Genomic DNA, 26,137 nt, shown 5'->3' with positions numbered 1-26,137 from the left:
ACGGACAGGGAAGTCAGGTGGTGTGGGTGCATGCCAAGCTGGGGTGGGCTCAAAGCTGGCATCTGCCTGGGAATGCACTCAGGGAACAGCAGGAACTGGGACCTTATTTCTACGATGCACATTGTGGGTATAACTCGAGTGGTGGCTGTAGCCGGCCAGACCCTGGACCAGGCCAGGGGGGCCATGAGGCAGTTGCTGTGAGGCTGGGCTCAGTGGCAGAGGTGGAGGCCAGGTGCTGTCCTGGATGGTGGCAGTGGCTGGGAAGACGAGGAGGGAGGGAGGGAATGGAGCGCGGTTTGAGGGCTCCCTAGGCGGTACCCACCTCCACACGGACACGTAGATGATGACCAGCATGAGCAGAGTGAGTGAGGACACGCCGCAGCCCACGACGAGCGTCACGGATGGCAGGGCTGTCTTCTCCATGGTCTGCAGGTCACAGGGAGACCACAGGGAGTGAGGTGTGTGGGCCTGGGGGACCCAGGGCTCCTCTCTGGGCTGGAACCTCCCCTCACCCACCCAGCCCCTTGGCCCTGCTTTAGCCTCCCACAGAGAAGGATTCCAAAACACACCAAGCCCCTCCAGGACCTTCTTCTCTGGGCTGTTGCCTTCTGGGAGCTCTTGTCCCTTGCTGAGGGCGGGGCCTTCACCTCTACAGTGGTGCCATCACAGTCACGTGCCCGATGACAAACACTCTGTCTCTCTCACAGTATAGACACCCCCATTCGAAGCACCACCTCCCACATCATGGTGGGGTCAGGGAGGCGCCAGGCTCAGGGACCTCCCTCCCCAACCAGAGCCCACAGCCTCTGCGAGGCATCCATCTGCACCTGGGACTCCATGCTCACAGGGCCCCCTGACCCCATGTGTAACCTTAATACCCCTGCACCAAGGTCCCACCTCATCACTCCCTGCCTTCTGCTGGGGCAGGGGCCTGTGCTCTTCACTGTCCCCACAGCCTTCTGCCTGCCCCTCAGAGGCCACCACTCTGCCCTCCTCAGACTCTCCCTGACTCCCTGCACCCCCACCTGGCCCTGCCTGCCTGCCAGCCCCCCTCCCCGACAAGATCACCCCTCACCAGGCGGATGCCTCCCAGCCCCACCAGGGCTCTGCACCAGCAGTTCCCCACCAGGAATACATGTCCCGACTGCACCACCGTACAACCCAGGGTCCAAGCCAAGAGCTTCACTGCATCCCCATGCCCACGGCATGCCCCGAGGGGCACCATCTGCCCTCGTGGGGGAAAGAAGGCAGGCCTGGTAGAGGGCAGTGCTCAGAGACCACTCAGATGTGAGGCACTAACGAGAAATAGGCTGCACCCACTTACCAGTCTGCCACCCTCTAGCTCTGAGGGGAAGAGGTAAGGTGGGCGGGAGGGCAGGGCCCGGAAGGAGGGCTCCCTGGAGTCTGCTGCCTACAGAGCTGGCCCTGGCTCTCTGTGGAGGTGATACTTGCCCAATGATTCCTGATGCCTGGTAGCCCTTCCCTCCTCAGGGGGCCCAAAGGCCCTGAGCTCCAGGGCCTGCCCCCGCAGGCACCACTGCCCCACCATGCAGCTGGGCCTACTCCTCTCTCCTCGGCCACACTGCCAGCAGGCAGCCCACACCATTCTGCTCTCCACCCACACGTGTCACACTGCCCTTCCTCAAGCTGGAAGTGCCACCTCCTCCAGGCATCCTGCTTGCCCTCCAGACCCCTCGGCTGGGGTAATTGCCTGTCCCTGCAGCCAAGTGTCCTTCATGTCCACAAGCCCCACCAGGGCCAGGCCCAGCATGGATGCTGGGTCTGTTACTGACCAGATAAAGGAAGGTAGAGAAGACAGGATCCAGAAAAATTGGGAAAGTCACCCAATGTCACCAGATGGTCACAGGTCTATAGGGGCACAGCTAATGGTGAAGCCCAAACACACCCAGAGCTGGGCCTGGGGAAGGGGGTGCTCAGCCTTAGCCAGGATTGCCGGCCACCTTGAAGGTGACCTCAGTGCCCCACCATCCTGCCTCCCCGGCCCAGGCCCTCCCCAGGGTCTCGTTTGCAGTTCCCCCAGCTCACACCAGACCTAGACTTCCCCCACCACGATGCCTAGTCATCTGCTGACCACCCATCTGCAAGGCCTTGAGTGAGGCTGCCCCAGCCTGACCTGAGTGTGATATGGAGCTGTAGGTGGTGGGGGCCGAAGCCCCTGCTGGGTAAGGGCCTCTCCAGCGGCCATTGCCTACCTTCAGAATGGTCCTCCTGCCCCCAACTTCTATGCATTCTTGCCCCACTTTCCTTCTCTCCTCCAGCCAAGGAAAGGCCTGAGGGACCCTTAGGGGGTCCTCCTCCAGGTGACGCAAGCCATGTACCTGACATGCACAGATGTGCACAAGAGACCCCCACACCCAGCCCTCGCCTCCTGGGTCCTGGTGCCAGACTGGCACCTCACACATGTCCGGCCCTTTGCTCTAGCTGCGTCTCCCTGGAACTCGGCCAGACTCCTCTGTGTGCACAAGCACTGCTGGCCCACCAGCCTCTGGAAGTCACCACCTCCAGGCAGGACCCTTTGATTACCCCAGGGCTCTGGAGGAGACCCACTCTGCGAGCCAGGTGGCCTCGCCTTCCTCAGTTGTGCGCCTCAGGGAACTCTACATAGGTACTTCTCTGCACATCAGAGCTGTGAGCTCAAGCCTCAAAACAATGGCCCCTGGGACTGGCAGCCCCTGACCCAGTGATTTTACCAATGGAGAACTTGAGGCCCAGAGCTAGGAGAAGGTCAGAGGAGAGAGACAGGCAGGGGAGAGGGTGACCTCAGCAAATGTTTCCAAGACTTGGGGCTGGCCCATGGCTGGCTGTCCACGAAGGTCATGGGCGTCCGGGTAAGTGGCTCACGCCTGCGCCATAACTGGCTCCAGCCCAGACCTCTGTGGCCATCTGCTTCCGTCTGCCCTCATTAGGCCTGGCAGCCGAGAGCCTGCCAGCCCTCCCACCTGTCCGCCTGCTCCCTGTCCTCCCTGCCGGGCTCATCAATCGCCTGACAGTCCCAGCTCAGCAGGTTCTGGGTGCTGCAGGAGGGCATAGGAGGCAGCCAGGCAGGCAGGGTGCCCGAGACCCCCAGGACTCCTCAGGAGGGCTAGGCTGGAGAGCTCAGGGTGAGAGACTGGCCCCAACTCAGGCAGAGAGGTGGCAGAGCCAGGCCAGCCTCCTGTGGCGACCAGCTCTTGGGCCAAGCTCAGGGCCACCCCAGGGCCCTTGCTCATGCCAATCCCTCTGCCCATGCTCTTCCCTGATGTCCCCGGGTCAGCCTTTCTACTGTGACATCACCACCTCAAAGATACTCCTCAATCTCAGTCGGAACCAGCTCCTCACTCTGTGCCAACACCTCCCCTAGGTCCTCTCTAGGGCACTGGCTGCCCCTCCTATCCGTGGCTTTGCTTGGTTGTTTCCGGCACACAAACACCCAAGGGCAGCCTTCTTCTGAGCCATCTACATACCTGGTGCTCCTAAAGACTGATTCCGATGTTCGGTGCCTGCCACCTTCATCCTCTCAGCGCTGTAACACCATCCATGGCCCAAACAGCCACCAAATGAATTCCTTACTCTAGTCTGGGCTAAATCCTGAGCCCTGTCATATGATGAACCCTGACCCCTGAATCTAGTCACATGCTGAGCCTCGATCTCAGTCACATTCTCAGCTCTGATCCTGGTCACATCCTGAGCCCACATCCAAAACCCCAGTCATACCCTGAGCCCTCACCCTGGGGACATGCTGAGCCCTGGTACTGGTTTCAAATGAACTCTGACCCTGGTCACAGCCTACTAACACAGTTTGAGGCACATCACAAAAGTGATGCCAACAACTGTCCTTTGCTGGCTGTTTACTACATGCCAGGCTGTGTGAAAAGCCATAAATATATCACCTAGTTAATATATCCCCACGACATTCTGGGACAGGTGGCGTTGTCCCCCTCACAGGTGTGACTCAGAGTGGTTACTCAGCCTTCCGGCAGCCGCAGGCCCACAGTGGCACAGCCGGCATCTTCACCGACACTCTGGTTCTAGGCCAAGATTGGGGGGAGGATGTCTTATCTCCCCTCACTCCACGGCCCTGCCCAGATGTCATCCCACCCTGGCTGCTGGGGTGTGCCTATGGTACCTCATCTCTAACACCATCTCAGGCCCTTGTTCTGGAGGGCTGTCCCCTGAGGCTACTCTGTCCCTGGGATGTCCACAGCCTGTCAACTCAGACCTGAGTGCCCAACGTGCCCACTCAAGCCCCACCAGGCCCACACACTTGTCACTCCCACCCCCAACCCAGCTCTCCACTGGCCCCCTCCCTGCCTGCTGACTGGTCTACCCTTGTTCCTGCTGGGATCCTTCTGGCACACACACCTCACAGCCAACCTCTACCCTCTGAGTCTTCTCACTGCCCTCAGAAAGAAGGTCAGGCTCTCGCTCTGGCCCCAGGCCTTGCTGTTGGCATCTGTGTCTCAGCCTCTCCAGCCCCACATCCATTTCTCAATCCCCTGGCAGGGCAGCATCCTGCCTTTCTCCCTGAAGAGCTCAGCTGGTGAACTCCTGCATACCCTTCAGGACCTCAGGTGCACTGCTCCCCAAACCACGCTCAGGCAGGAAGGAGGCTCTTGCCAAACTCCCAGAGCCCAAGTCCTGGCCTTTGTTCAGCCCAGGTCGGCAGGTGCACACCTCTGCCCAGCATCAGGCCCTGGGGCCTCTCGAAGGTGGGCTCTGGGCACCCAGAGGGTCGGCACAAGGGATGAGAATAAGTCAGTGAGGGGCTGCACCATCGCAGCAGGCTCCACTCCACCCTCAGTCCCTCTGTGCTCAGTATTCAGAGGGTCAGCCCTCAGCCAGGCTAGAGCAGGCAGGACCAAGAGGTGGTACGGGAAAGGAGAGGAGGACCCTGGTGAGCTCTGAGGTAGGGCCATGCCCTCCCTGGTTCCTTCCCAAGCTCGCTCTCTGAGCCTGGGCTGGCAGCCAAGCTCTGCCCTTGAGGTAGCCATAGAGCCAGGCAGAGCCAGCTACTGGCCCATCTCACAGGTGAGCACAGGTGTGGGATAGGGGCATGGGTGCCCTGATGGGCCTGTAACAAACCACCTCTGGGAACACTGACATGGGTGGGTTGGGCTGCCTGACAAAGTAGGACTCTGCTATGTCTGCCTCCCCGCACTCCGTGCACACGGGGTGAAGGTCCCATCTTCCTGGGAAGGCCTCTGGGAACTACCCAGGCCCAAGCTATCCAGCTAACCAATAGCCCCTCTGAGGACATACTCTCCCAGCCAGGCTCACTCCAGAGTACAGCCCTGGTGACCAGTGGGAATGCCATTAGTCTGGGGATTGCAGCCAACTCTGGGGGGCACGGGGCTACCCTTTATTTTACAGGGAGGAAACTGAGGCTCAGAAGAACTTGGGCTGGGCCCAACCACAGTGTGTGACTGATCTCCTATGGGTTGGCACAGGGCTGGGAAGAGAGGGAGAGGCAGACATCCCACTCCGGGTCCTCTCCTGCCCTGGGTTCTCCTCCCACAGCCAGAGGATGCGCAGCCACCCACAGCCCTGTGCTGCTGCATTCAGCCTTGCGGGGCCCCAGGGAAAGAACACCTGCTGTCTTAACATCGATGACTATCCACATAGAAAGCCACCTCTTCCAGGGAGCCTCCAGGATGGCTCCATGACACCCACAGTCTTGCTTGAGAAGACAGCTAGGGGGGGTGCACTATGGTCAAGGGCAGCCTAGCTGTGCCCCCAAGACCTTAAGCAAGACCTTCTCTGGCCTCAGTGTCCCTGCCTATCAGTGGAGTTCAGTGGCAATGCTCTGTAGGCTTCCATCTGGATCTGACACTGGGAGACCCCAGCCTGACAATGGCCTCTCCGCACTTTCCAGAGAACAAAGTGGGGTGGCTGGAATATTCTCAGAGAAGCCTGGAACTGTCTTCCTCAGGGAACCTGGGGGGCAAACTACCACCTCCAAACACCCAGGAGGGCCATGTCCCCCTCTCCCCAGTGCTCCGGGCTCACCGGCTGCCCCAGTCCCTTTCCCATGATGTCTGGGGTGAGGGGCTCAGGGGCCCAGGGACCTGGCAAGGGGGACTGGCCTGCCTGGGGCTAGGGAGTGCAGCCCAGCTGGTGCTGGGACAAGAGAGCCCACCATCCACCCGCTCTAGTGGGCAGGGCCCAGCACCTAGGGCCCCAGCGCACAGGATGGCTGTCGCCATAGAAACTGGCAGCCCCCACAAGAATCATAGGAACAAAAAGGAGGCCCTGAGATGAGGCCTGCCTGGGGAGGGCTATGGACCCATGCCAGGACCCCTGCCAGGGGACACAGCCACCTCCACATTGAGGCTCAGATCTGGGTGGGTTAGAAAAGCTTGAGGAAGGTGGCAGCTCCTCCTTCCTACTCGTCCCTGTAGGTCAGGACCCTCTAAGTGGAGGGGTATGCCCCTCTCCCATGCAGTGCCCTCCCTAGCCCCAGGGGCTCAGGACCCAACCTGCCTCTCCCTGAGCAGGACCCAGCTTCCTCAAGGTCCCAGGCCTCCAAGGAGGATGCAGATGGGGCCCACCCATCACTCACATCCCAGGGGTCCCGGCTCCTCCCAGACCGGTCCCCAAGTCCCCACTGTCACTCACTCGCCACCCACGCGGCTCCCACCGTCCTCCCCGGTGGTGCCCAGCTCGCCAGGCCACAGCCGCTGCTGGGTGCTGCGACCCCGCAGGGCAGGGAAGGGGCAGCCGCGCGAGTCCCTCCCGCCGCCCTCACCCGCGCCTGGCACCCCTCCCATCCCGGCAGCGGGGTCTCACCGCGTCGGCGCTGAGCTGGGCTAAGATGGCGAAGGTGGAGAGCCGGTCACAGAGGCAGCGCGTCCGGAGGGCGTCGAGGGGCACCGTGCGGCAGCCGCGCCACGACCAGGGCCCGAGCTGCGGGGGGGCGGAGGAGGGTCTGGGGGCGGGCGGGACACAGGAGGAGACAGGCGGCAGCGTCAGCGGCGGCGGGGACGCGGGCGCCCAGGCCCCCCAGCGCGACTCCACGCCCTGCCCCCGCCGAACCCGCCGCCCCGCACCTGCGCCCGCAGCCGTGCGCCTGCCCGCCCGCCGCCGCCAGGCCCCGGGGCCCCCGGCGCCCATGCCGCGCTCCGCGCCCGCCGCCGCCGCCGCGAGCCGAGCTGGGAGCCCGAGCGAGCCGGGAGCCGCCCGCGGGAGCGCGGGGCGGGGGCGCGGGAGGGGGCGGGGCGGCTGGCCCGGGGCCCGGCGCCCGCGTCCCCACCGCCCCGGCTCTCTGGCCCTCGGGCGCCCGCGGACAGAAGCGGACGAGAGCGGGTGTGGCCGGGGCGCGGGGCGGCCGCTCTTCCGAGCTTCCAGCCCCACAGCCACGCGCTGGCTGCAGCTGGTGACCTTGGGCCGTGCCACCCCCCCCACATCCGCCACCCAGGGCCCTGTCCCCCGGCACTGCTCTTCTCTAGGGACCCGCACAGTTTTCCCCGCAGGGAGGCGACCTGCAGCTGAGACGTCCCTGCGCCCCTGGCCCCTGCTGTCTCTAGGCCTGTGGCTGTTCCGGGTTAAGCACAGGAACTGTCACGTTGTTGGGGCATCAGGGACTAAACTGCTCTGCGGACCGCCACTGAGCCAAATCTTCCCATCCTTCAAGGCAGCCCTCCAAGCGTCCATCCCTCACAGACCTGCCTCCCAGGCTGGGCCTGCCTCCTTTGCCTGCTGGCGCTCAGCTAGCAGGAAGCTCAAAGGGAGGGTCTCACTGGGGCCAAGTCCACAGCCTGTGGGCCTGACCCATGGCAGAGGGGCTCCAGGCCTCCTGAAGAGATGAGCCAACAGTTCCAAGGTGCAACTTTGCAGCTGCAGAAGCCCCAGCTGAGCAGCCTCCTGAACTCCAGCAGGCACCGCCTTTCCTCAGTAACTGGGACCTACCTTCCCAGAAAAGCCCAGGTCTTCTGACCTCTGCAAGGAGAGTCTCTGATGGTCTGCCGCAAAGCCTTCATGCTGTAGTTGCAACCATTCCCAGCCCCAGAGCCTTCAGCTCAGCCCCTCCATTGTACCCCACTGCACGCAGGGGGGTCTGGGGGCCTAAGCCCAGAGGGACCTGCCTGGTTATACAGTGGGCCTGCTGCTCTCCCTGCCTGCCCTCGTCAGGGGAGGCTGGGAAGCCACCCCCACACAGCCCTGAACCATAAACTCAAGCTGTAGATCAGGCACCTGCTCTGAAGCACACCTGGGCAGCATCCTAGCAGTGTGACCTTGGAGAGCTGTCTATACCACCTCCTGCTTGAGTTTCCTCATTTCTAAAATGGGGGTGAGCACTCAGCACACTTGGCATGTGCTGAGTGGCACAGGGCTGGGCTTAGTGCACCTGCCAATGGAGCCCCAGCCCCAGGGATCTGGGCTCAGAGCCGTCTCTACTGAATTTGGGGTGTTGCTGCCCAATCTCCTTCCTTATTTCCCTCTTTTCTCAGCAGCCCAGGGAGGCACGACAGAACTTTCTGAAATTCAGGCCCAGAAGAGGAGGGACACACTTGGGGTAAGCTGGGAGGTCCTGAGAACATCCTTAATGTCTGCTTCCCCCTTCTCCTGGGGGAGAGACCTGGTCCTGGCTTACAGTGAAGGAAGTCTGTGGCCCAGGGAGGAGGGCCCAGTCTCTGCCCGTGGGCTCTGCAGGGCTGGCTTTGGGCTGTGTCTTCCTGGGAAGCACCCTCCCCTCTCAAGTGCAGAGTAAGATACCCAAGTTCCTATCCCATGGGGCCAGGTTCAGAGGCCCCAAGGGCATCCATCCTAGGGGCCTCCATAAAACGAAGAGACCAAAGCAGGCAGGTGCCAGCACCTTCAGACTCCTGGGCTCCCAGGGTACCTCTGCCCAAGCCTGTAGGCCTTGGCCCATGTGAATCTCACAGGTCTCAAAGGACAACCACAGCACTGTCCCCAGCCACTGGGATGGAAGCCAAGGACCCAGGCTGCTCCACACACCCCTGCCCTGTATCCCTAACACGACATGATGCAAAAGTCAAAGCTTGGAGCTGAGACCCCTTCCCTTTCTCCTGCTGAACACAGAAAAGACAGGGACCCAGGCAGGACATAGGGCTGTATAGAGGGAATGGAAACAGGAGCATGGGGTGCCTGGGAAGTCCTGGAGCCATCAGTGGCACTCCAGATCCTGCACCCCCAACACAGTGCCATGTACCAGGCATGCCCCTCTCACTATCTCCCGTCCATTCCACCCTCCAGCACCACTGTGGACCTATGCCACAGGGGAACACACAGGGTACAAGCCTGAGACCCACCAGGTCTCGGGCACAGAGCTATGAGGCCCTGGCTGAGCCCAGCTCCTCAGAGGGCCTATGCTCATGCCTGGCATGGATGTGTGGCTGCAGTCTGGTCTGACCAGAATGCATGTGCCCAGGGAAGAGTCCTGCAGGCTGGTTCTCCCTGGCTGCACTGAAGAACAGCTCTATGGCAGCCAGTACTGAGCACACATACCAGTGACCAGGCATGGGCACTGCCTCAGCCCTCCAGAACCCAGCTGCCCAACTGCCCAAGGGCTCCTGGGAGACTCCAGCAGGACAGCACCTGAGGCCTGGGGTTTGGGGAGCCAGGCTGGTTGGGGGAAGCTGGGGCCAGGAGCCTGGCAGGGTCCCAGCTGTAACCGGTGAGTCCACAGGATGCCAGGCCCACAGCTGCCCGCCACCACCTGGGAGAGTGCCAGGCTGGGAGCAGTGCCTAGCCTGCAGGGCTCCTGCTGCGGGCACTAATTACCTTATCAGCCTCCTGGGCAGTGGGGAGAAAGGGGCTGCTGCCCACTATGCTGAGGGGTAAGGCCAGGACCTGCACCTATAGCCTGGGCACCTGCCCGTAGCCAGTGACCTAGCTGGCCAATCACTTCATAAGTGCTTGGCCCAGGGTGGGGCACAGGGCCTCAGGCAGATTCTGCCTCCCCGCCCCTCTAGTGTCCCTCTGGCTGCAGCAGGCCTGGGCAGTGTATCGAGGGAGCTCCAACATGCAGCTCATGGACAGGGACCCTCTCCTTGCTCTTCCGTGCCCTCAATAATAATGGCTTCCATTCTGAGCTAAGGGCTTTCTGGCATTTTATCATTCGATCTTTGCAATTATCCTCAGGTCAGCTTTGTAGATAAAGAAAGCAAGGCTCAGAGAGGTGGCGATTGTCCAAGGCCACACAGCGGGACAGCAGTAGGACCTAGATTCCAGTTTTTATCTGTTGGGCTGCCCTTCCGCCCAGGGCCTGTGCCATCTGAACCCTGACTGAATCACAGGTCCAAAGGGGCCCTAGAGGGTAGCCTGACGTTGGACAGAGCCTGATCTGTTCTCAGCCCATCCCAAGCCAGAAGAAGAACCCCATTAGTGAAGGATTCCAGAAGTAACCTGAGTCCTCCTTGCTGCAATGGACATCAGCTGAGGACTGGCTGGCGTTTAGCAAGACAGATGGAAGGGTAGTCCCTGACCTGAGGACCCTTGCTTAGATCTTAGACATGCATCAACCCAGGAAAGATCAGAAAGCCTCAGCCAACCTTTCAACAAAACCTCTAGGAAACATCCTCTTATACCAGATCCCAACTCACATCTGGAAGTTCTTCCCCAAGTCTGACTGAAATACTTCAGGGGCAGCTGCTCCCATCTCTGCACTCAGGCAGGTCATTCCCTCCTCTCGCATGCCGCAACTGCTCCCACACGTGGGAAACCATTTCCTACCTCTTTTCTAAGCCATAGAAACTTGGAATATCTGGGTCAGAGAGCCAGGCCCCCCCTTCCTGGGCCCAGGCCTGAAGAATCTGGGTCAGTTACTCCTGCTCCCCACTCCTTGGGCCCAGGGTGAGAGGAGGAGCTGAGGCAGTAAGACCTGCCAGGACCAGAGAGGAGTGGGTCCCCAGGGGTACCTGGGACCCTCAGATAGGAGCCCAGGACAGGTGTAGCCACTGCACAGCTCTCTGCAAGCCACTAGTGAACCCTACCAAGCACCACTCAGCTCCTACCAAGGTCACCAAGCACCTCCATGTCAACAAACTAAGGGACATTTCCTGTTCCATTTATCCCATCTCTGAGTTGTTCACAGTCCTGAGCCAACATGTGCCACACAGCTGTGGCCCTGAGTGCACGTCCTAACACATGACAGTCCTGACGACACCCACCACTGGTACACCAGTGGGGACAGGTGCTGAGCTAAGATGCCATGTGAGAGCAGCCAGGGAAGGAAGGGCACTGCCAACCTGCCTCCTCCCCCTCTTCCTCCAGGACAGAGAAGCAGAGGCTCCACTGCTCCCAGGGACCTGCTAAACCTCCCTGAGTCACTTCCCCACTCTATGCTCTGCCACCCTTGGGCCATGAACCCTACTTCCTGTGACCCAACCAGCAGCCCCCTAAATCCAGTACTGGCCACAAGCCCCCAACCCAGGGTGGACCCCCCCCTCTTCATTTCACACTCAGCTTCAAGGGCCGCAACCTTGTCCCCATGTCCAAGGTGTGGGTGGTTCAGAGAAGGCCACACCAGCTAGGGAGGGGTCAGCAGGTAAAACAGGGTAGGCAGACCTCCAGCCCTCTTAGACCAGATCACTTCTTTGCTGGGCTGGTAGGCCTGGCATCCCTCTCTCTCTGGGAGCCCCTGTCAGCCTGGCAGACAACCCTGGGCCTCTGTGCCCCCTGCCCAGCTACATCAGGAGAAGAGCCACTGAACCCTGGGGAGGGCTGGGTTTCCAGCCCAGGGGACATCAGGCAACAGTGATGGAAAGGGCATGTGGAGAGCCCATCTCCCCATCCCTCACAGCAGAGCCTTTGCTGCATTCATGATGCCTCCCACCAGCCCACGAAGCAGGTGCTATTATGGGACTGTGCGCTGTCGGGGTCCCCTTGGATTTGATGGGCTAATTCACACTCTAGTGTGAATGACTCATAGAATGTCCTCCCACACAGCAGAAAGAAGCCAGGAGTGGGCACAGCATGCCCCAGTGGGGGATTCAGGTACTAGGCAGGGAGTGGAAATGTCTCTGCAGGCAGGGGCTTCTAGGAGTCCCCCAAAACTAAGCCAGTCCTTCAAAATCCTTAATGGATTGGCCTCCACCTGGATCCCTCAAACCAACACTCTGCTCCATCACCATCTGAGTATGAGCCCTGAGTAATCATCTTTTATCACCAGGAGGGCCCACTCCCAACTCTACCATCTTGGCCACATATCAAGACTAGCAGTGTCTGTTCCCCTGGGAAGCCTGCCTGGATAATCAGGCTTCCCACCTGCCCTTCCCATGAGATCCCCTGCATTGCATCTAAGCCCTTCATCACCCTGCCCTACTGCTGTGCCTGGTTCCCTTCCCTGTGTTCTGCCTGGCCCAGCAGCCCAAGCTCACATAACAGTCCTGCTGGGCCCTCCTTGGCCTGACAGCCCTGCCTCCATAGGCCGGCCCAGAGGGCAGCCTGGCACACAGGCAGCCTCTCCTACCTCTGGGCCTACCTCTGACCACATGACGCTGTTCTCTGGCCAACTCAGACTTGTCCTTCATGTCTCCCCTGAGCCACTGCCCCCTCCAGGAAGCCTCTCTGATCTCACCTCCATGTCCAGCCCCTGTCAGGCTGCCCGTCTGTGAGGACCTCTAGGGGAGGGAGGCCCAGGTCAGCAATACCCCTTCCCAGTTCAGGGTCTGAGGACAATGCCTGGGGTTTGGAGGGACCCTTGGCCTCTGTGACCCACAAATGCTGGGGTTTGGATATCTGTCTGACCTGGGTCTTACTGAATCCCAGCTGGTGGTCTTGCCTCTGGGGATGGCTCTTGGAGTCTCTACTGGTGCTGACCATGTCTGAGCCTCACTCAGCACTGACGGGTCTGTGACTGGGGCCTCCAGAGTGTTTCACATTCCCCACCACAAGAGATGCCAATCTCATGGCTCCTGCCAGGCACCGGCCACACTGAGTCAGGGATTCTAATCACAGACCTGCCCCAGGACAGGAAACCCAGCCCTCCCCAGGGTCCAGTGGCTCTTCTGACCCAGCTGGGCAAGAGGCACAGGCCCAGAGCTGTCCATCTGGCAGACAGGGGCTCCCAGATAGAGTTGGATGCTGGGCTCCCCAGCTTGGCAAGAAAGTGGTCTGGCCTAAGAGGGTTGGGTGCCTGCCCACCATATTCTACCTGCTGACCCCTCCCCCATCCGGGGGCTGGCACCCAGAAAGTCTGCCCCTCACTCGGATCCTCACTTATGGCACCTGGCCCCTCACTCAGATCCTCACTTATGGCACCTGAAGCCCTGCTCTGCCTGGCCCATCACCCGCCCTGCCAGCTAAGGGGCCACCGCTGAGACACTCACATCCCTTATCCCTGAGGCCACTGCTGTCTGTCTGGAAGATCAAGGGGCTGGTAAGCTCACTCACTCATTCAACAAATGGCTCTGTGTTGGGCACTAGGCACACCATGGGACTCCCCTGGTTCTGGGAGATTCCAAACCTTCCCCCATTACAGCCAGCCCAGCCTCACCTCCTCCAAGATGCCTTTCTAGATGGCCACTTTCCTGGGCTCTCTACCCCATTTTCCCATCCACCTTGGCTGGGATCCCATGTCTGCTATGCTGGCTTATTAACTGTGCCATGGGTGAGTCCTGCTTGCCACAGGGGGCATGGGTTGCAAACACACCTAAGATCTGAGACGACCACCAGCAACACCTGCCACCACAGCCTCCACTTAATGGCTACCACTGAAACTGGCCACTACCAGCAACACCATCTACAATACAACCACTATTACCACCACTACGGTATCAAAACCACCACTGTAATCAGCATACCACTACTACCACCATCACCGACAGTCATTGATACCACAATCATTATCACAAAAACACCATCACCATCACCACCAACAGCATTATCATCACCACATTCATTACCACTGCCACCAACTTCCTTACCAACACCATCACCACCTAACACTATTACCACTATCAATAGTACTCTGACTGCCATCTTATCTCCAATATCACCACCACCACCACCACCATTGCCACCATTGCCATCACCACCATCATCACCACCACCATCACCACCACCATCATCACCATCACCACCACCACCACCATCTCACCAACACTACCACCACTATCATTGGCATCATCACGATCACTACCACCATTGCCACTGTCACCACCATTGCCATCACCATTATCATCACCATCACTACTACCACACTACCATAATCACCACCATAGCCCTCTTCCTTTCTTCATGGCACCACAATCATCACCTGATCACCCACAGTACAAGCATCACCTCCACTATTAGCAACATCACTGTGCCCTCATCACCACCACCACCACCACCACCTCACCAACACTACCACCACCATCACCATCACCACTATCACCACCACCACCACCACCATCTCACCAACACTACCACCACCATCATCACCATCATCGCTACCACCATCACCAGTACCACCACTATCACCACCACCACCACCACCACCATCTCACCAACACTACCACCACCATCATCGCCACCAATATCACCATCATCGCTACCACCATCACCATCACCACCACCACTACCACCACCATCATCACCACCACCATCACCATCATCATCACCACTACCATCATCACCATTGCCACCACCACCACCATCTCACCAACACTACCACCACCATCATCACCATCATCGCTACCACCATCACCAGTACCACCACTATCACCACCACCACACCTCACCAACACTACCACCACCATCATCGCCACCAATATCACCATCATCGCTACCACCATCACCACCACCACTACCACCACCATCATCACCACCACCATCACCATCATCATCACCACTACCATCATCACCATCGCCACCACCATCTCACCAACACTACCACCACCATCATCACCATCATTGCTACCACCATCACCAGTACCAACACTATCATCACCACCACCACCATCATCACCACCACCACCACCACCATCACCACCACCTCACCAACACTACCACCACCATCATTACCATCATCACGATCACTACCACCATTGCCATCACCACCATCATTACCACCACCATTATCATCACCATCACTACTACCACACTACCATAATCACCACCATAGCCCTCTTCCTTTCTTCATGGCACCACAATCATCACCTGATCACTCATAGTCCAAGCATCAACTCCACTATTAGCAACATCACCATGCCCTCATCACCACCACTGCCACCACCTCAACAGATTTGATACTAGCCTGGTAATCACCATCCTAGACAGTCAACAAGCATTTATCTAGCACTATGTCCAGGGCACAGTGCAGATACAACCAGTCTTGCAGAAGGTCTGACCACCATTGTCATCATCAACACATGGCAATTGGAATCCAGGCAGCCACACCACTACCAATGCCTGTCATCCCTGACCACTCCCCTCCAGGCATCTCCCAGCTCATCTGACTCCCAAAGACACAGTTTGCTCAGGTGACCTCAAGGGCATTTCACTACCCCCCTGCTTTCAGGTACCTCTGCACTAAGGTCAAGGCAGAAGAATGGACACCCATGGTCACTCTGCTAATCTGGAAGTCCTTCCCATGTCTACTCCAAATCCTACCTTCCCCTGTTCCAAGTTGGCCCCCCACAGAGATGAGACCAGTCTGTTACCACTGCCCTCTACCAACATCGGGGTACGAACTACTGCATTTCCTGGGAAGCTGCAGTTTTGATTTTGACTCTTTTCTGTTGCAATAAGCAAGTGATCGCACCTCAGAAGAGTCCCACCGGTGCTAGGCAGCTAAGGGAGGAGGCTCACATCCTCCCAGGCATGTCCCTGTGACACCCTCTGCAGCCACCCCTCCACCTGTCCTCATCACACCTCTTCATGGCTATCCTATCCCTATGCCAGGGAGGGACCTCCACCGTAGGGGAGGGGGACGGGGGCCTAACAGATACATCCATCTGCCTGCCCATATTTAGGCAGCACCAAGCAGGAACCAGGAAACTGACATCTGGTGCAGTGGGGAACAACGTGAGACCCCTAAAGGCTCCAGTCATAGACCCATCAGTGCTGAAGGAGGCCCAGCCAACACCACAAGAGGCCCTGGGAGCCAGGTACAGTCACCAGGCCTAAAGAGCTAGCTGTGACGGGTGCTGGGGCCATCTGGGTGTGAAGGAGTCCAGTGGACACTGCAGGATCCTTCAACACATGAGCCTACTGGGGGACTCCAGGCAAGCACAGCCACCATTCTGAGTCCTGGCTTGTTGTCCCAGGCCTAGGCCTGTCATGTGTCAGGGCTAGTAAATACCAGCCCTTCTCTGCTCACCTTCTCTGCTCCTAAAAAGAGGCATGGGGGTTCAGGTAAGGAGCTGATGGGACCCCAGGCCTGAGCAGCCTTGCCTGGCTCCAGCCTGCCCGCTGTCTCACTGACAACTCTCTGGGCAGCGCTCTGGGCTGTCTGCCTCTGCAGGTGCTGCCTTACTGCCAGATGCCCTCCAGCTCATGCTCCACCCCCAAGAAGCCCACTCTGAGTTGGCCCCACATCCCCTGCTGGCCACATCACCCCGTTAGTAAAGAGAAGGGCCAGGGTGTGAGCCCCAACACCCCTACCTACATTTGCCTGACCAAGTGCCTGGCTCCCCACTAAGACCAGCCCAGGGATGGGCTGGAGAACAGATTGAATGGCCAGCGGGAATGGTGTGGTCACGATGGACAGCCTGAAGCAAGGAAGGCCTGAGGAACAGTGGGCAGGCTCCTGGGGACAGGGGTCTGGGCAAGCAGGTGGGGGTGGGTGTGTCTGCTGTGGCCCACCTGACCCTACTCCATGGCAGAAGCCCCTCTACAGCCATGCTTCCTGGGGCTGCAGAGGCCAAGCATGCAGCAGGGCTCTTCTGGCAGAAAGAGAATGGAGGCATAGTGGGGGGACGGCAGCCACAGCTTGAAGGCGCTGGGCAGGGACTGGCAGCAGCTATCTAGACTGGGGGCAGGGCAGACGCTGTCTCTCCCTGCAGTGGCCTTGGGGGTGGCAGATGTCTTATAACATTGCACAGATGAGGAAACTGAGGCCTGGACTTGCATGGCCAGCAGGCTGACAGCCAAGGATTCCTGAGCCAAAGGGAAGGACTGTCATGGCCTGTCAATTTCAGCTATAAGAGCGATGGACTCCCCCAGCCCTCATGACATAGGGACCTGAACAGAGGCCCCCAGCCATGTCCAGGCTCTACACCTCCCCACCTTCCCTCCTTACAGGTCCTTCACCCCATGCCTTGGATGGGGGCAGCTCTTTAGGGCAGGGTATCCCTGGTAGGCATTCCCTGGGTATGTGGAGTGTGAGCGCCTCTTGAGGGAAGATATGCTCAGGTAGTGAGTGAGTGAGTGAGCCCCAGACCCACTGAAATGGGGCACATCCCAGTTCCCTGACCCATAGCTCTGAGTGTCCTGTGTGCACCAGAACCATGTGTGTGGGAGCCTTTGGGGCTGACAGGAAACAGGAACATGCTGGCGAGGACGGTGTGGGGATGCTGGAAACCGGCAGGGGGCCTCCTGGGGAGAGTGGCAAAGCTGCAGGGCAGGGACAAGTGGGTTGGGTATGGAGCAGGCCGTGGGAGGGGCAGTGAGAGGCCTCTAGGCCAGGCCAAAGAGCTGGGTCCATCCCTGCTGCAGGGATCTCGAGAGGGCCGGGGACTGCCCCTACCTCAAGTCTAGACCATGGGGTCCTGTCTGTGGGCATGACCTGTTGGCCCTGCCCATTCTCCCAGCTCTCACACATGCAGAGAGCCCCTCTGCAGGTGTGGAAACTGCAGCCCGCAGAGGCCCCGCTGCCCCACTGCCCAACCAGGGACTGACAGGGAGAGATCAGAGGATGCGGTGCTCGGCACGGTGGTCTTGTTGCTGACAGCAGCCCTCCACCCTTCCCCCACCCTGGGCCCCTGCCCAAGTCCAGGGGAGTAACACACATCGTCCCTCCCTCCCTTGCTTGCTCATGGGTGTGGATCCTGAGACCCATCCCAGGCCACCAAAGAGGCCTTCTGTGTTGAGGCTGCCCCTCCCCCGCACCCTACCCCCCCCCCCCCATCAGGAACCAGCCGGCGTGGGAGAAACCGGGCTGGGAACCGGCTGCTGACAGCCCCTGTGGGACCCTGCCAAGTCTTCCTTCCGTTACCCCCCTCAACTGCCCTCTCCAAGGAGACCAGGAAAGGGGTGGGAGGGGGCGAGACTCTTAAAGGGACCAGGATGCTTGCTTTGACAAGGACCCCAGGGCGGAGCTAGGCCTGGTTCCCAAGCCTCATCCAGGACAACTGACCCAGGCCTGGGGCCTGCACAGACCAGCTGAGACGGTCCACATGGGGACCTTGGGCTTGCCAGAGAGTGCCCCAGGCCTCGGTGTCCTCAGCTATAAAATTGGTTAAAAAGAACTGGCAGGCTGAGGAAGCCCGTGTGAGTGAAATGAGGCAGAGCTAACAGTGTCTGGCTCAGGGCAGGCTTCAGGAAAAGGGCTAAGCAAATGTCCCCCTTCACGTACCACACAACACCCCCAGCCTGTCCCAGGGCCTGCTCTGTTGGCTCAGGGCTATGACGGGCAGAATAAGGGTGCTCAGAGCTCAGACTAAGGAAACTCCCAGGCTGGCCAACAGGAGCCTCCTGTGGGACTTCTCAGGGCCTTTATAGTCAGTGTGGATGTGGACCCAGGAGCACGGGAAGCCCTGCCCTTCCCGGAGCCCTCACTTGCCATCATCTGGCAGGACATCTTCCACCATGCTGGTGAAGCAGGATGAGGGATTCAGGCCTGTGCCCTGGCCTGTTCCTAGGTCACCCCTCGGGACCTCACTTGTGAGGACTCCCCACCTTTTATTTGTACACTCTATGTAACCCTGGGTTTTTTTTTTTTTTTTCAAGGAGTATGAAAAGACTGCAGAATGGGGATGGTGGGCAGAGGGGAAGCGCAGAAACCTACCTAATGGATTTAAAGAACACTATCCAGGTGATGGGCGCACTTACAGCCCTGACTCAAGCATTGCAAAAGCTATCCTGTGTAAAAAAAATTGGGCCCCCTTAATATTTTGAAAATAAAAAATAAAGTACTAAAGCTGTTTTAAACAAACAAAAAGATGGCAAACCATAGGCGACTTCTCAAGTGGGAGAAGCACCAAGGAGCTGTCCGTTCAGGACCCCAGCGCTGAATGCCCAGTGTGTGCTATTGGCCTCTGTCAACGCATCACCCATCTCTATCCTTTTCTTAGCCCATCATCCACCCACACACCCACCCATCTACCTACACATCAATCTATCACTCACTGCTCTTTCAACAGTGGGCTTAATGGTGTCCCCTTCAATATATATGTCAAAACCTTAACCCCTGGAACCTGTGAATGTGATCTTATTTGGAAACAGGGTCTTTACAGACATAAATTAAGGATCTTAAGGTAATAAATTGGATTAAGGGTGGGCTACAGATCCAGTAACTGGTATCCGTACACACAGACACACAAGGGAGAAGGCCAGGTAAAGCTGGAGGCAGAGACAGATGCTGCCACCAGCCAAGGAACACCAAGGAAGGGCTTTAGAGTCACCAGAAGGTGGAAAGTCAAGAAATGAATCTTCCCTAGAGTCTTCAAAAGAAGGACGGCCCTACAAACACTCTGATTTCAGAATTCTGGCTGCCAGAACTATGAGAATAGATTTTTGTTATTTTAAGTCCCTGTGTTGCCGGTGACTTTGGTCATCTGCATGCAGCCCAGGGAGACTGAAGCGCTCCCATCCTGCAGCCGCCTCCGGCCTTCTCCCCTTCTGCCTGCCCCCATCTCCACCCACACTTTCCTCCATCATCTCTCATTGATCATGCACCCAGCCTCCTCACTGCCTCCCTGTCACTGGGGAGCCCACACTCGCACTCCTGAATCTGGGTCTGAGTGTCTTCCAGGATAGCTGCCCCTGGCCAAGGCCCTCCGTGTGGGGTGGGCCTGGGGCAGACACAGACTAGCACCAGCTGCTTGTCCACGGCACCCCCACGGATCCAGTTACTATCTATCCCTACCTCTGGCCACCCGATCGTTACCTTGCCTGTAAACTTCTATCGATCCACACAGGGAGGTGCTCGATTCTGGGGGTACAGACACAACTTTGACACACAGTCACTGCCCCCCCAACTTGAGACACACGTGGCTAAAGATAAGTATGGGATGTGCTAAGGAACAGGTAGTCTCTTCTGGTTTGGACATCTGGGAACTCTGCAAGGCCCCTTTGTCCTCCTTTCCCCCCACCCCAGTTTCCCTCCCGACCAGGCCTCCACTGCCAGGAGCCAGGCCGGTGCAGGGGTTTGGGGGAACAGAAGTCCTGGGGTCATGCTGCCAGGCTGGGGTTCAGGACTGATGACTCCAGGTGTCTGGGCCTGAGAGTGTGGGACTTGGTCACATTCCTCTGGCTGCTGGGGCAAGGGGGATTCTAGGGGCTCTCGGGCTCAAGGTTTACAGAGCACAAGCAGTACCTTGAGTATGGACCCTGAGCCCACATGTGCAAGCGTGTGTGTAACTGGGGAGGCAGGCAGGCAGAGGGTCTGCACAGTGGTGGAAGCCTCTGCTGCAGTCTTTTCTGGAGGAAAGGAAGCTGTGCACATAGCTGCAAGTGGTGGCCCGCAGGCAAGCATGTGACATAGGCTCACTGCATGTGAACATGCGCAAGTCATCCCAGCTGAGACACAGAAGCAGGACTCAGCCTGTGACCAGGATCGGAGCTCAGTGTGTGACCCAGATTAGGGCTCGGTGTGCAAACAGGATCAGGGCTCAGTGTGTGAGAGAGTAAGGGCTCAGTATAACCAGGATCAGGGCTTAGTGTACAACCAAGATCAGGGCTTAGCCTGTGACCAGGGTCAGAACACAGTGTGTGACCACAGTGAAAGCCCATCTGACTGAGATCAAGGTTCAGTTATAGAGCATAATTCTGGATCTAAGAGGTCACTATTTCTCAGCAGATGGTCACTAATGGCCTCACACTTCTTTCCCCTATAAATCACTGGACTGTCCACATATCCCACCCACTAGAGGACTTGTCCTCATGCTGGTGCACAAAAACACAGGCCCGCTCCCTAGTGCATGGGTGGAGGTAGACCCAGGGCTCCTCTCAGCCAGTTCACAGGGCACTGGGTGGCCCCAGGAGATGTGGAGGGTGGGGCACCCAACTCTGAGCAGTGGGAGGTGGTGGGCAGGAGGAAGGGGCTGACTCTCCATCAGCCATGACCCCAGGCTACCTGGTCCTGGAGCTGATGGCCTCAGTCAGCACACTGGACCCGCAACAACTCAGAGGCAGCAGGTGCAGCTCAGAGCCCAGGCTGCGTCAGGAGGCCCACGGGGATGGTGGGTACAGTGCTGTGCTGCCAGGCCCTGCTAATGCCCGAGGACGTGGCCACAGTCCTCTGGCTACCTCGACCCCTACTGGAAAGCAGGAAGACTCTGGCCACAGGGACAGGAAGTGGAGGTTTCAGGGGCAGGATCTACCCACAGTTATACAGCATGTCCTCTTGGCCATAGCGTGGTCCCCAGGGCTGTGTCCTGGACCTTTCACAGCCTGCTGCCCAGGGGGCAAAAGGAGATGATGGATCACTCCTTTCTGAGAACAATTTACTACCAAGAGCTGTATGGTCTGGGGACTCGACCCTAAGGAACAGGATGGCAAAGCAGCCGTCCAAGGATGCTGTCTCATAGGTGTTTAGCTTAATGGAAAGCAGGGAGGCTCCCTAGGGCCACCAGGAGGGGCCAGCCCTAGGAGCTACTGCTTAGGAACAGCTCCAAGAGTGGGCTCTGGGCTATGGAGAGAGGCTGTGGCAGGGTCAGGGGCGAGACGGGGGCAGCCCATAGCCAGCAGCCTCCACCTTGGAAATGCAAACCACAGGGGAGGCCTGTGCAGTCTCCTGGACCACCAGGGCTTCTTTTTCCACCCTTTTCTGATTTCTCTCTTTGGACAAAGAGCTTGTGATGCTTGTAAAACCCAGAGTAAAGATCAATAGCCAGAGAGCTGCCCCCAGGGGCCACCCAGTAGGGAGGAGAGGTCATGAGGGCAAGGTGCAGGAGCCCCTACCTGCACAGTGCTGGGCCAGCCAGGCCTCTGCTCAAATGCACCTCTCAGAGGCACCCACATGCCTGCTTAGAGAGGCGCAAAGGCCACCTGCCACCTAGTCCTGCTAGCTCCATTTGCTGGGACATGCATGAACTGACATCACCGTTTTCCTGGTCACTGCTCCTCCTCACTAGGGAGAGGGAGAGGAGGAGGCTAAGGGCCAGGACCTCCTGGAGCCTTGACCTTCCCAATGGTCAGAAATCATCAGAGGAAGGACAAAAGGCTGTGGGTTGATGGTCTAAAGAGTGGATGGACTTGGGTGATGGGCATGGCCACCCCAATCCCACAATAGCCTCAACCATTTGGCCTCTCTCTATACTGCAGCCCTTCATCTGTGCCTTTCCTAGAACCTAGGCCTCCCCGTCACCGCAGGGCAACCCCACCTTCCTGTAGCACCAGACATTCTAACACCTTCCCTGACCCCCAGGACACCCAGCTGTCTGCATGCCCAGCACTCAAGGGACCACTGAGTGTGCCACCAACACCCAAGTGGCCACACTCATTCCTTAGCCTGGGAGGGGTACAGGGAGGCCTTGGGCTGGCAGGGCTCGAAGGATATACAGCAGCAGTAGGCAGGTGGGCAGTGACCAGACCTCCCTGATGCTCGCCAGAGCTCCAAAGGGTGAGCAAGGCCCAGCCCCATCTCCTCAAATTCCACCTCAGCTATCCCTGGAGGTGCTTGTGCTGGGGGCCTCTGGCAAGACGCTTCCTTCAGACTGAATATGACCCCTTCCTGCCCCCCACCAGCCTCACTCTGGCACTCCCACACGGGGCTTGCGATCTCGGCTCCCCTTACCTCGTTAAGGCAGCTGGTACCCATCAGCCGCCTGCTAAGGAACTGAACCGAGACCACATGACCATGCAGCGTGGCCGAGGACCCCAGCAGCCTGTACCCCATCTGCCTACTCCGATCCTCCAGTCATACCCAAAGCTGCCCCCGTCTGCTGTGGCAATGCTTCCCAGCTCCTGGGCACCTGGTAGGCACCCCCAGACCCAAACGACAGGATGAGGGCAGGCCAGGACATCTCCGCCTATCACCTCACCCAGAGTGGGCCTCCAGGCCCCCTTCTCCCCTGACTGCAATTCCCTGGAAGGGAGGTGGGAGACCAGACATGGGCTCCCAAGCAGACCTGGGCAGGGACAGCGGGGAGGACTGAGCCAGTACACAGATGGACCAGGGTACCAAAACTCACATCTCCCTGCCACTGGTCAGCTCCCTGGAGCCCACCCCAGAGCCCCAAAGCCATGAAACCCTAGTGAACTTACACATCTGTCTCATCCCACAGGATACAGGTCTGGTTGGTGGTGCCCTGGGAAAGAGGGGGAGAAATCAGGAGGGCCCACCCAACCAGCCCCCACCCACTGGTCACCGCTGGGACCCACCCATAGGTGTGCAAGGTGCTCAGCCTCACTGGGCCCCCAAACAAGGAGAAAACGGAGCCTAGAGAAGAGCTGGGAGTGGCCCAAGGTCCCAGGACCTGGCCCCCTTCCCACCAACACTGCCCGCTGTGTGGCCTTGATAGCTCCTGTTCACTCTGTGAGGCCAGGTACTATGACAGGCAGGGCAGTGGGGGCTGGTACCCATCTTCTCTGATGCCAAACGGGGTAATGGGAAGACCTCCCTGGGCAGAGTGTGCAAGGGTGAGGCGGGCACTCAGTGGGGCCTCAGCTAATGCCCCTGTGCTGTTTTGATGTCCAGGGTCCTAATGGCCATGTCCAAGAGTGTGCTCCGGGATGCTGCCTTCACCAGGCCTGCTGGGCGCCAGCACTGCCAGGATGGGCAGTCACAGCAGGACGGGCCAGCTCTCACGAGGGTGGTGCTCCACACACTCACAGGAGCTGCTCAGCCCTCACTCAGGCCCATCTCTTCACATGTGTTAAGGCAGGAAGCTCGGCACAGGGAGGTGGAAAGGACAGGGCAGATTTCTTCCCTTACCTCCCTGCAGCCCTGGCCTAGGGCTCTGGTTCTCAGCCTACCCGGGGGGCACCTTGGCTCTTATTCCTCTGAGGTTCACGGGGAGCCCTGAGGAGCAGAGCCCAGAAGGGGCTGTGGGAGGCCCTGAGTGAGCTTGACAGCACCCACAGGCCCCACAGAGCCAGGGTTGCCGCCACCTGCTACCTGGCCAGGCCTACACCCCAGGAGATTGTGCCTGTCTGAGGGCACATGATAGCACTGACCTAGACCCCGGGTGCCTATCCTAGGTGGTTCCGGGAGGTTGCCCTCGTGCTAAGGTCTTTGGGAGCCTGCAGGGTTAGGACTGGTGTCCACCTTGGGGGAAGGGAGCCAGGGCTGGAAGGTGTGCAGGGGGCAGGAAGTGCAGGTCAGGCTCTGTTGCAAAGGAGTGGCCCTCTCTTCTCCAGGGAACAAGCAGGCTAAGAGGCCGAGAGTGGAGTAATTGGACCCAGGAATGAACTCAGATGTAGGTGCACCTGCTGTGTGACCCTGGGCAAGTCATTGTACCTCTCTGAGCCTCAGCTTCCCCAACTTTCCTGCCTTGAGGCCCCAAGGCATTACTGCCTAAGAAGTGTGATAGGAATTTCATGAATGCAGGTGTGTATATAAGTGCACACAGAGGACACTCACATTGTACATGTGGGCAAATTCAATCTCCAAGGGTGTGCGCAGGGAGCGAGGAGGGGGCTTCACAGTCACAGAGATGACCTTGGAGTTCAGAACAGTTGTGTTCCTGGTGGGAAGCCAGAGGAGCAGGGCTCATCGGGGACCAAGTCCTGAGAAGCCCATGGTCGTCCTCTGATGCCCACATAGAGCTCTTGCAGCCCCGGCCACCCTCTGTACCCTGCCCATTATCCCCATCGCCTCCAGGCTGCCCCCAGCCTCCCCATCTCCTGTGGCTGGGTTCTGCCCACCTGCCCAACTGGCGTTGCCCACCTCACCTCTGCAGGGCCAGGAAGCTGCCGAGGTTTCGGTAGAGCACAGTGCCCACCACGAACACGGACGAATCATCAGCCTCTGAAGAGAGCACACTGTTACCTCCTGACTGCAGCTGGGTGGGGCTTGCCAGCGTGGCTTGGAACTTGCTCTCCCTCCATGGCCCTAGCAGGTAGGGAGGCCTGTCCCCACAACCCATCACAGCGCTGCAGCTGGGGAGCTGGGGTGATGGCCTGGTGGGAGCTGTGGAGTAGGCCTAACGGGGCTTCTCTTCCCAGGAGCCAGTCCCTACAGTGTGACTCCAGAGAGTCCTTGTCCCTCCCTGCCGGGAGGTGGTCCAGTTCATCCCCTCAGCAGACTGCCTGGGCCATGGGCTTGACCATAGTCCCTGCCACCAGGGAGGGGAAGGAGGGCTTCCTGGAGAAGGGGAACACCTGGAGCAATGAGAAGCAGCAAGATGCTGCCCCTCTGGGAGCCTCAGGCTGGACTCCAGAAGGCACTTCCCAGGACAGGGACACTATTCTTCAGGATAGCCCTCCCCTCCCGCTCTCACTCCTCAGCGTCCTCACCTGGGAGCCCTGTGGAGAAGACGCTCTTGGACACAGTGACCCTGTCCTCTGGCACCCTGGCCCAATCACCTGTGGCCCGCCAGCCCTTCATGGGGAGGCTGACGTCAGTGGCTCCACTGGCCGGGAGCTTGTGGATGCTGAGGACTGGGGGGGACAGGGCAAGACAGAGACAGAGGGTCATACACATGGGCCACAGCTGTGGGGGCTGGAGAGCAGGCCTGGATATGCAGGGTGGTGCTGCAGGGGTGGGTGGGCTATGTCCCTGACCCCAATGGGCTGCAGAGCAGGGGCAGCAAGAGGGGACAAGTGCGGATGAGCTCGGATCTGACTCTTCAGGACCAGGGCTTGTTCATGGGCATCACTGACACCGCTGCCCGCTCCCTCCTCCACTCCAATGATGCCCACGAACAAGCCCTGGTCCTGAAGAGTCTGACCTGTGAAGGGCTCTATGGCGGCCCCCAGGAGCACTCAGGCCCTGTTCCAGCCACCCCCAACCTCGTGGCCTGGAAGGTGATCAAGGTGGATTCTGGGGTCTACTTTGTGGCTAGTAGGGGGGCCCATGCCAGTGCTCCCCCACAGCGCCAGGACGCAGGTGCCCAGCTGCCCCCTCCAGCTCTGTCCTGTTCACATG

At 59.0% G+C, this 26,137-nt stretch overlaps 1 protein-coding gene across 9 annotated transcripts in view; it reads right to left on the bottom strand.

The window, feature by feature from the left end:
* Positions 1-26,137, bottom strand: part of ADGRB1 (adhesion G protein-coupled receptor B1) — an 80,908-nt gene that overhangs the window by 22,927 nt on the left and 31,844 nt on the right. For 8 of the 9 annotated variants that reach the window (XM_053558509.1, XM_053558515.1, XM_053558507.1 and 5 more), the window contains exons 14-19: positions 25,507-25,650; positions 24,943-25,018; positions 24,632-24,734; positions 23,314-23,357; positions 6,787-6,925; positions 323-426 (exon numbers count right to left, since the gene is read on the bottom strand). In XM_053558509.1, coding sequence (XP_053414484.1) covers positions 323-426; positions 6,787-6,925; positions 23,314-23,357; positions 24,632-24,734; positions 24,943-25,018; positions 25,507-25,650 — 610 coding nt within the window. Of the gene's footprint in view, positions 1-322; positions 427-6,786; positions 6,926-7,046; positions 7,161-23,313; positions 23,358-24,631; positions 24,735-24,942; positions 25,019-25,506; positions 25,651-26,137 lie in introns of those variants that run through there. The other variant, XM_053558516.1, reaches the window with a different exon arrangement.

The sequence above is a fragment of the Nycticebus coucang genome, chromosome 13 (genome assembly GCF_027406575.1).
Source record: "Nycticebus coucang isolate mNycCou1 chromosome 13, mNycCou1.pri, whole genome shotgun sequence".
In the NCBI taxonomy this organism is placed as follows: domain Eukaryota; kingdom Metazoa; phylum Chordata; class Mammalia; order Primates; family Lorisidae; genus Nycticebus; species Nycticebus coucang.
Note: the sequence above shows the minus strand (reverse complement) of the source record. Positions and strands in the feature narration are given on the sequence as shown.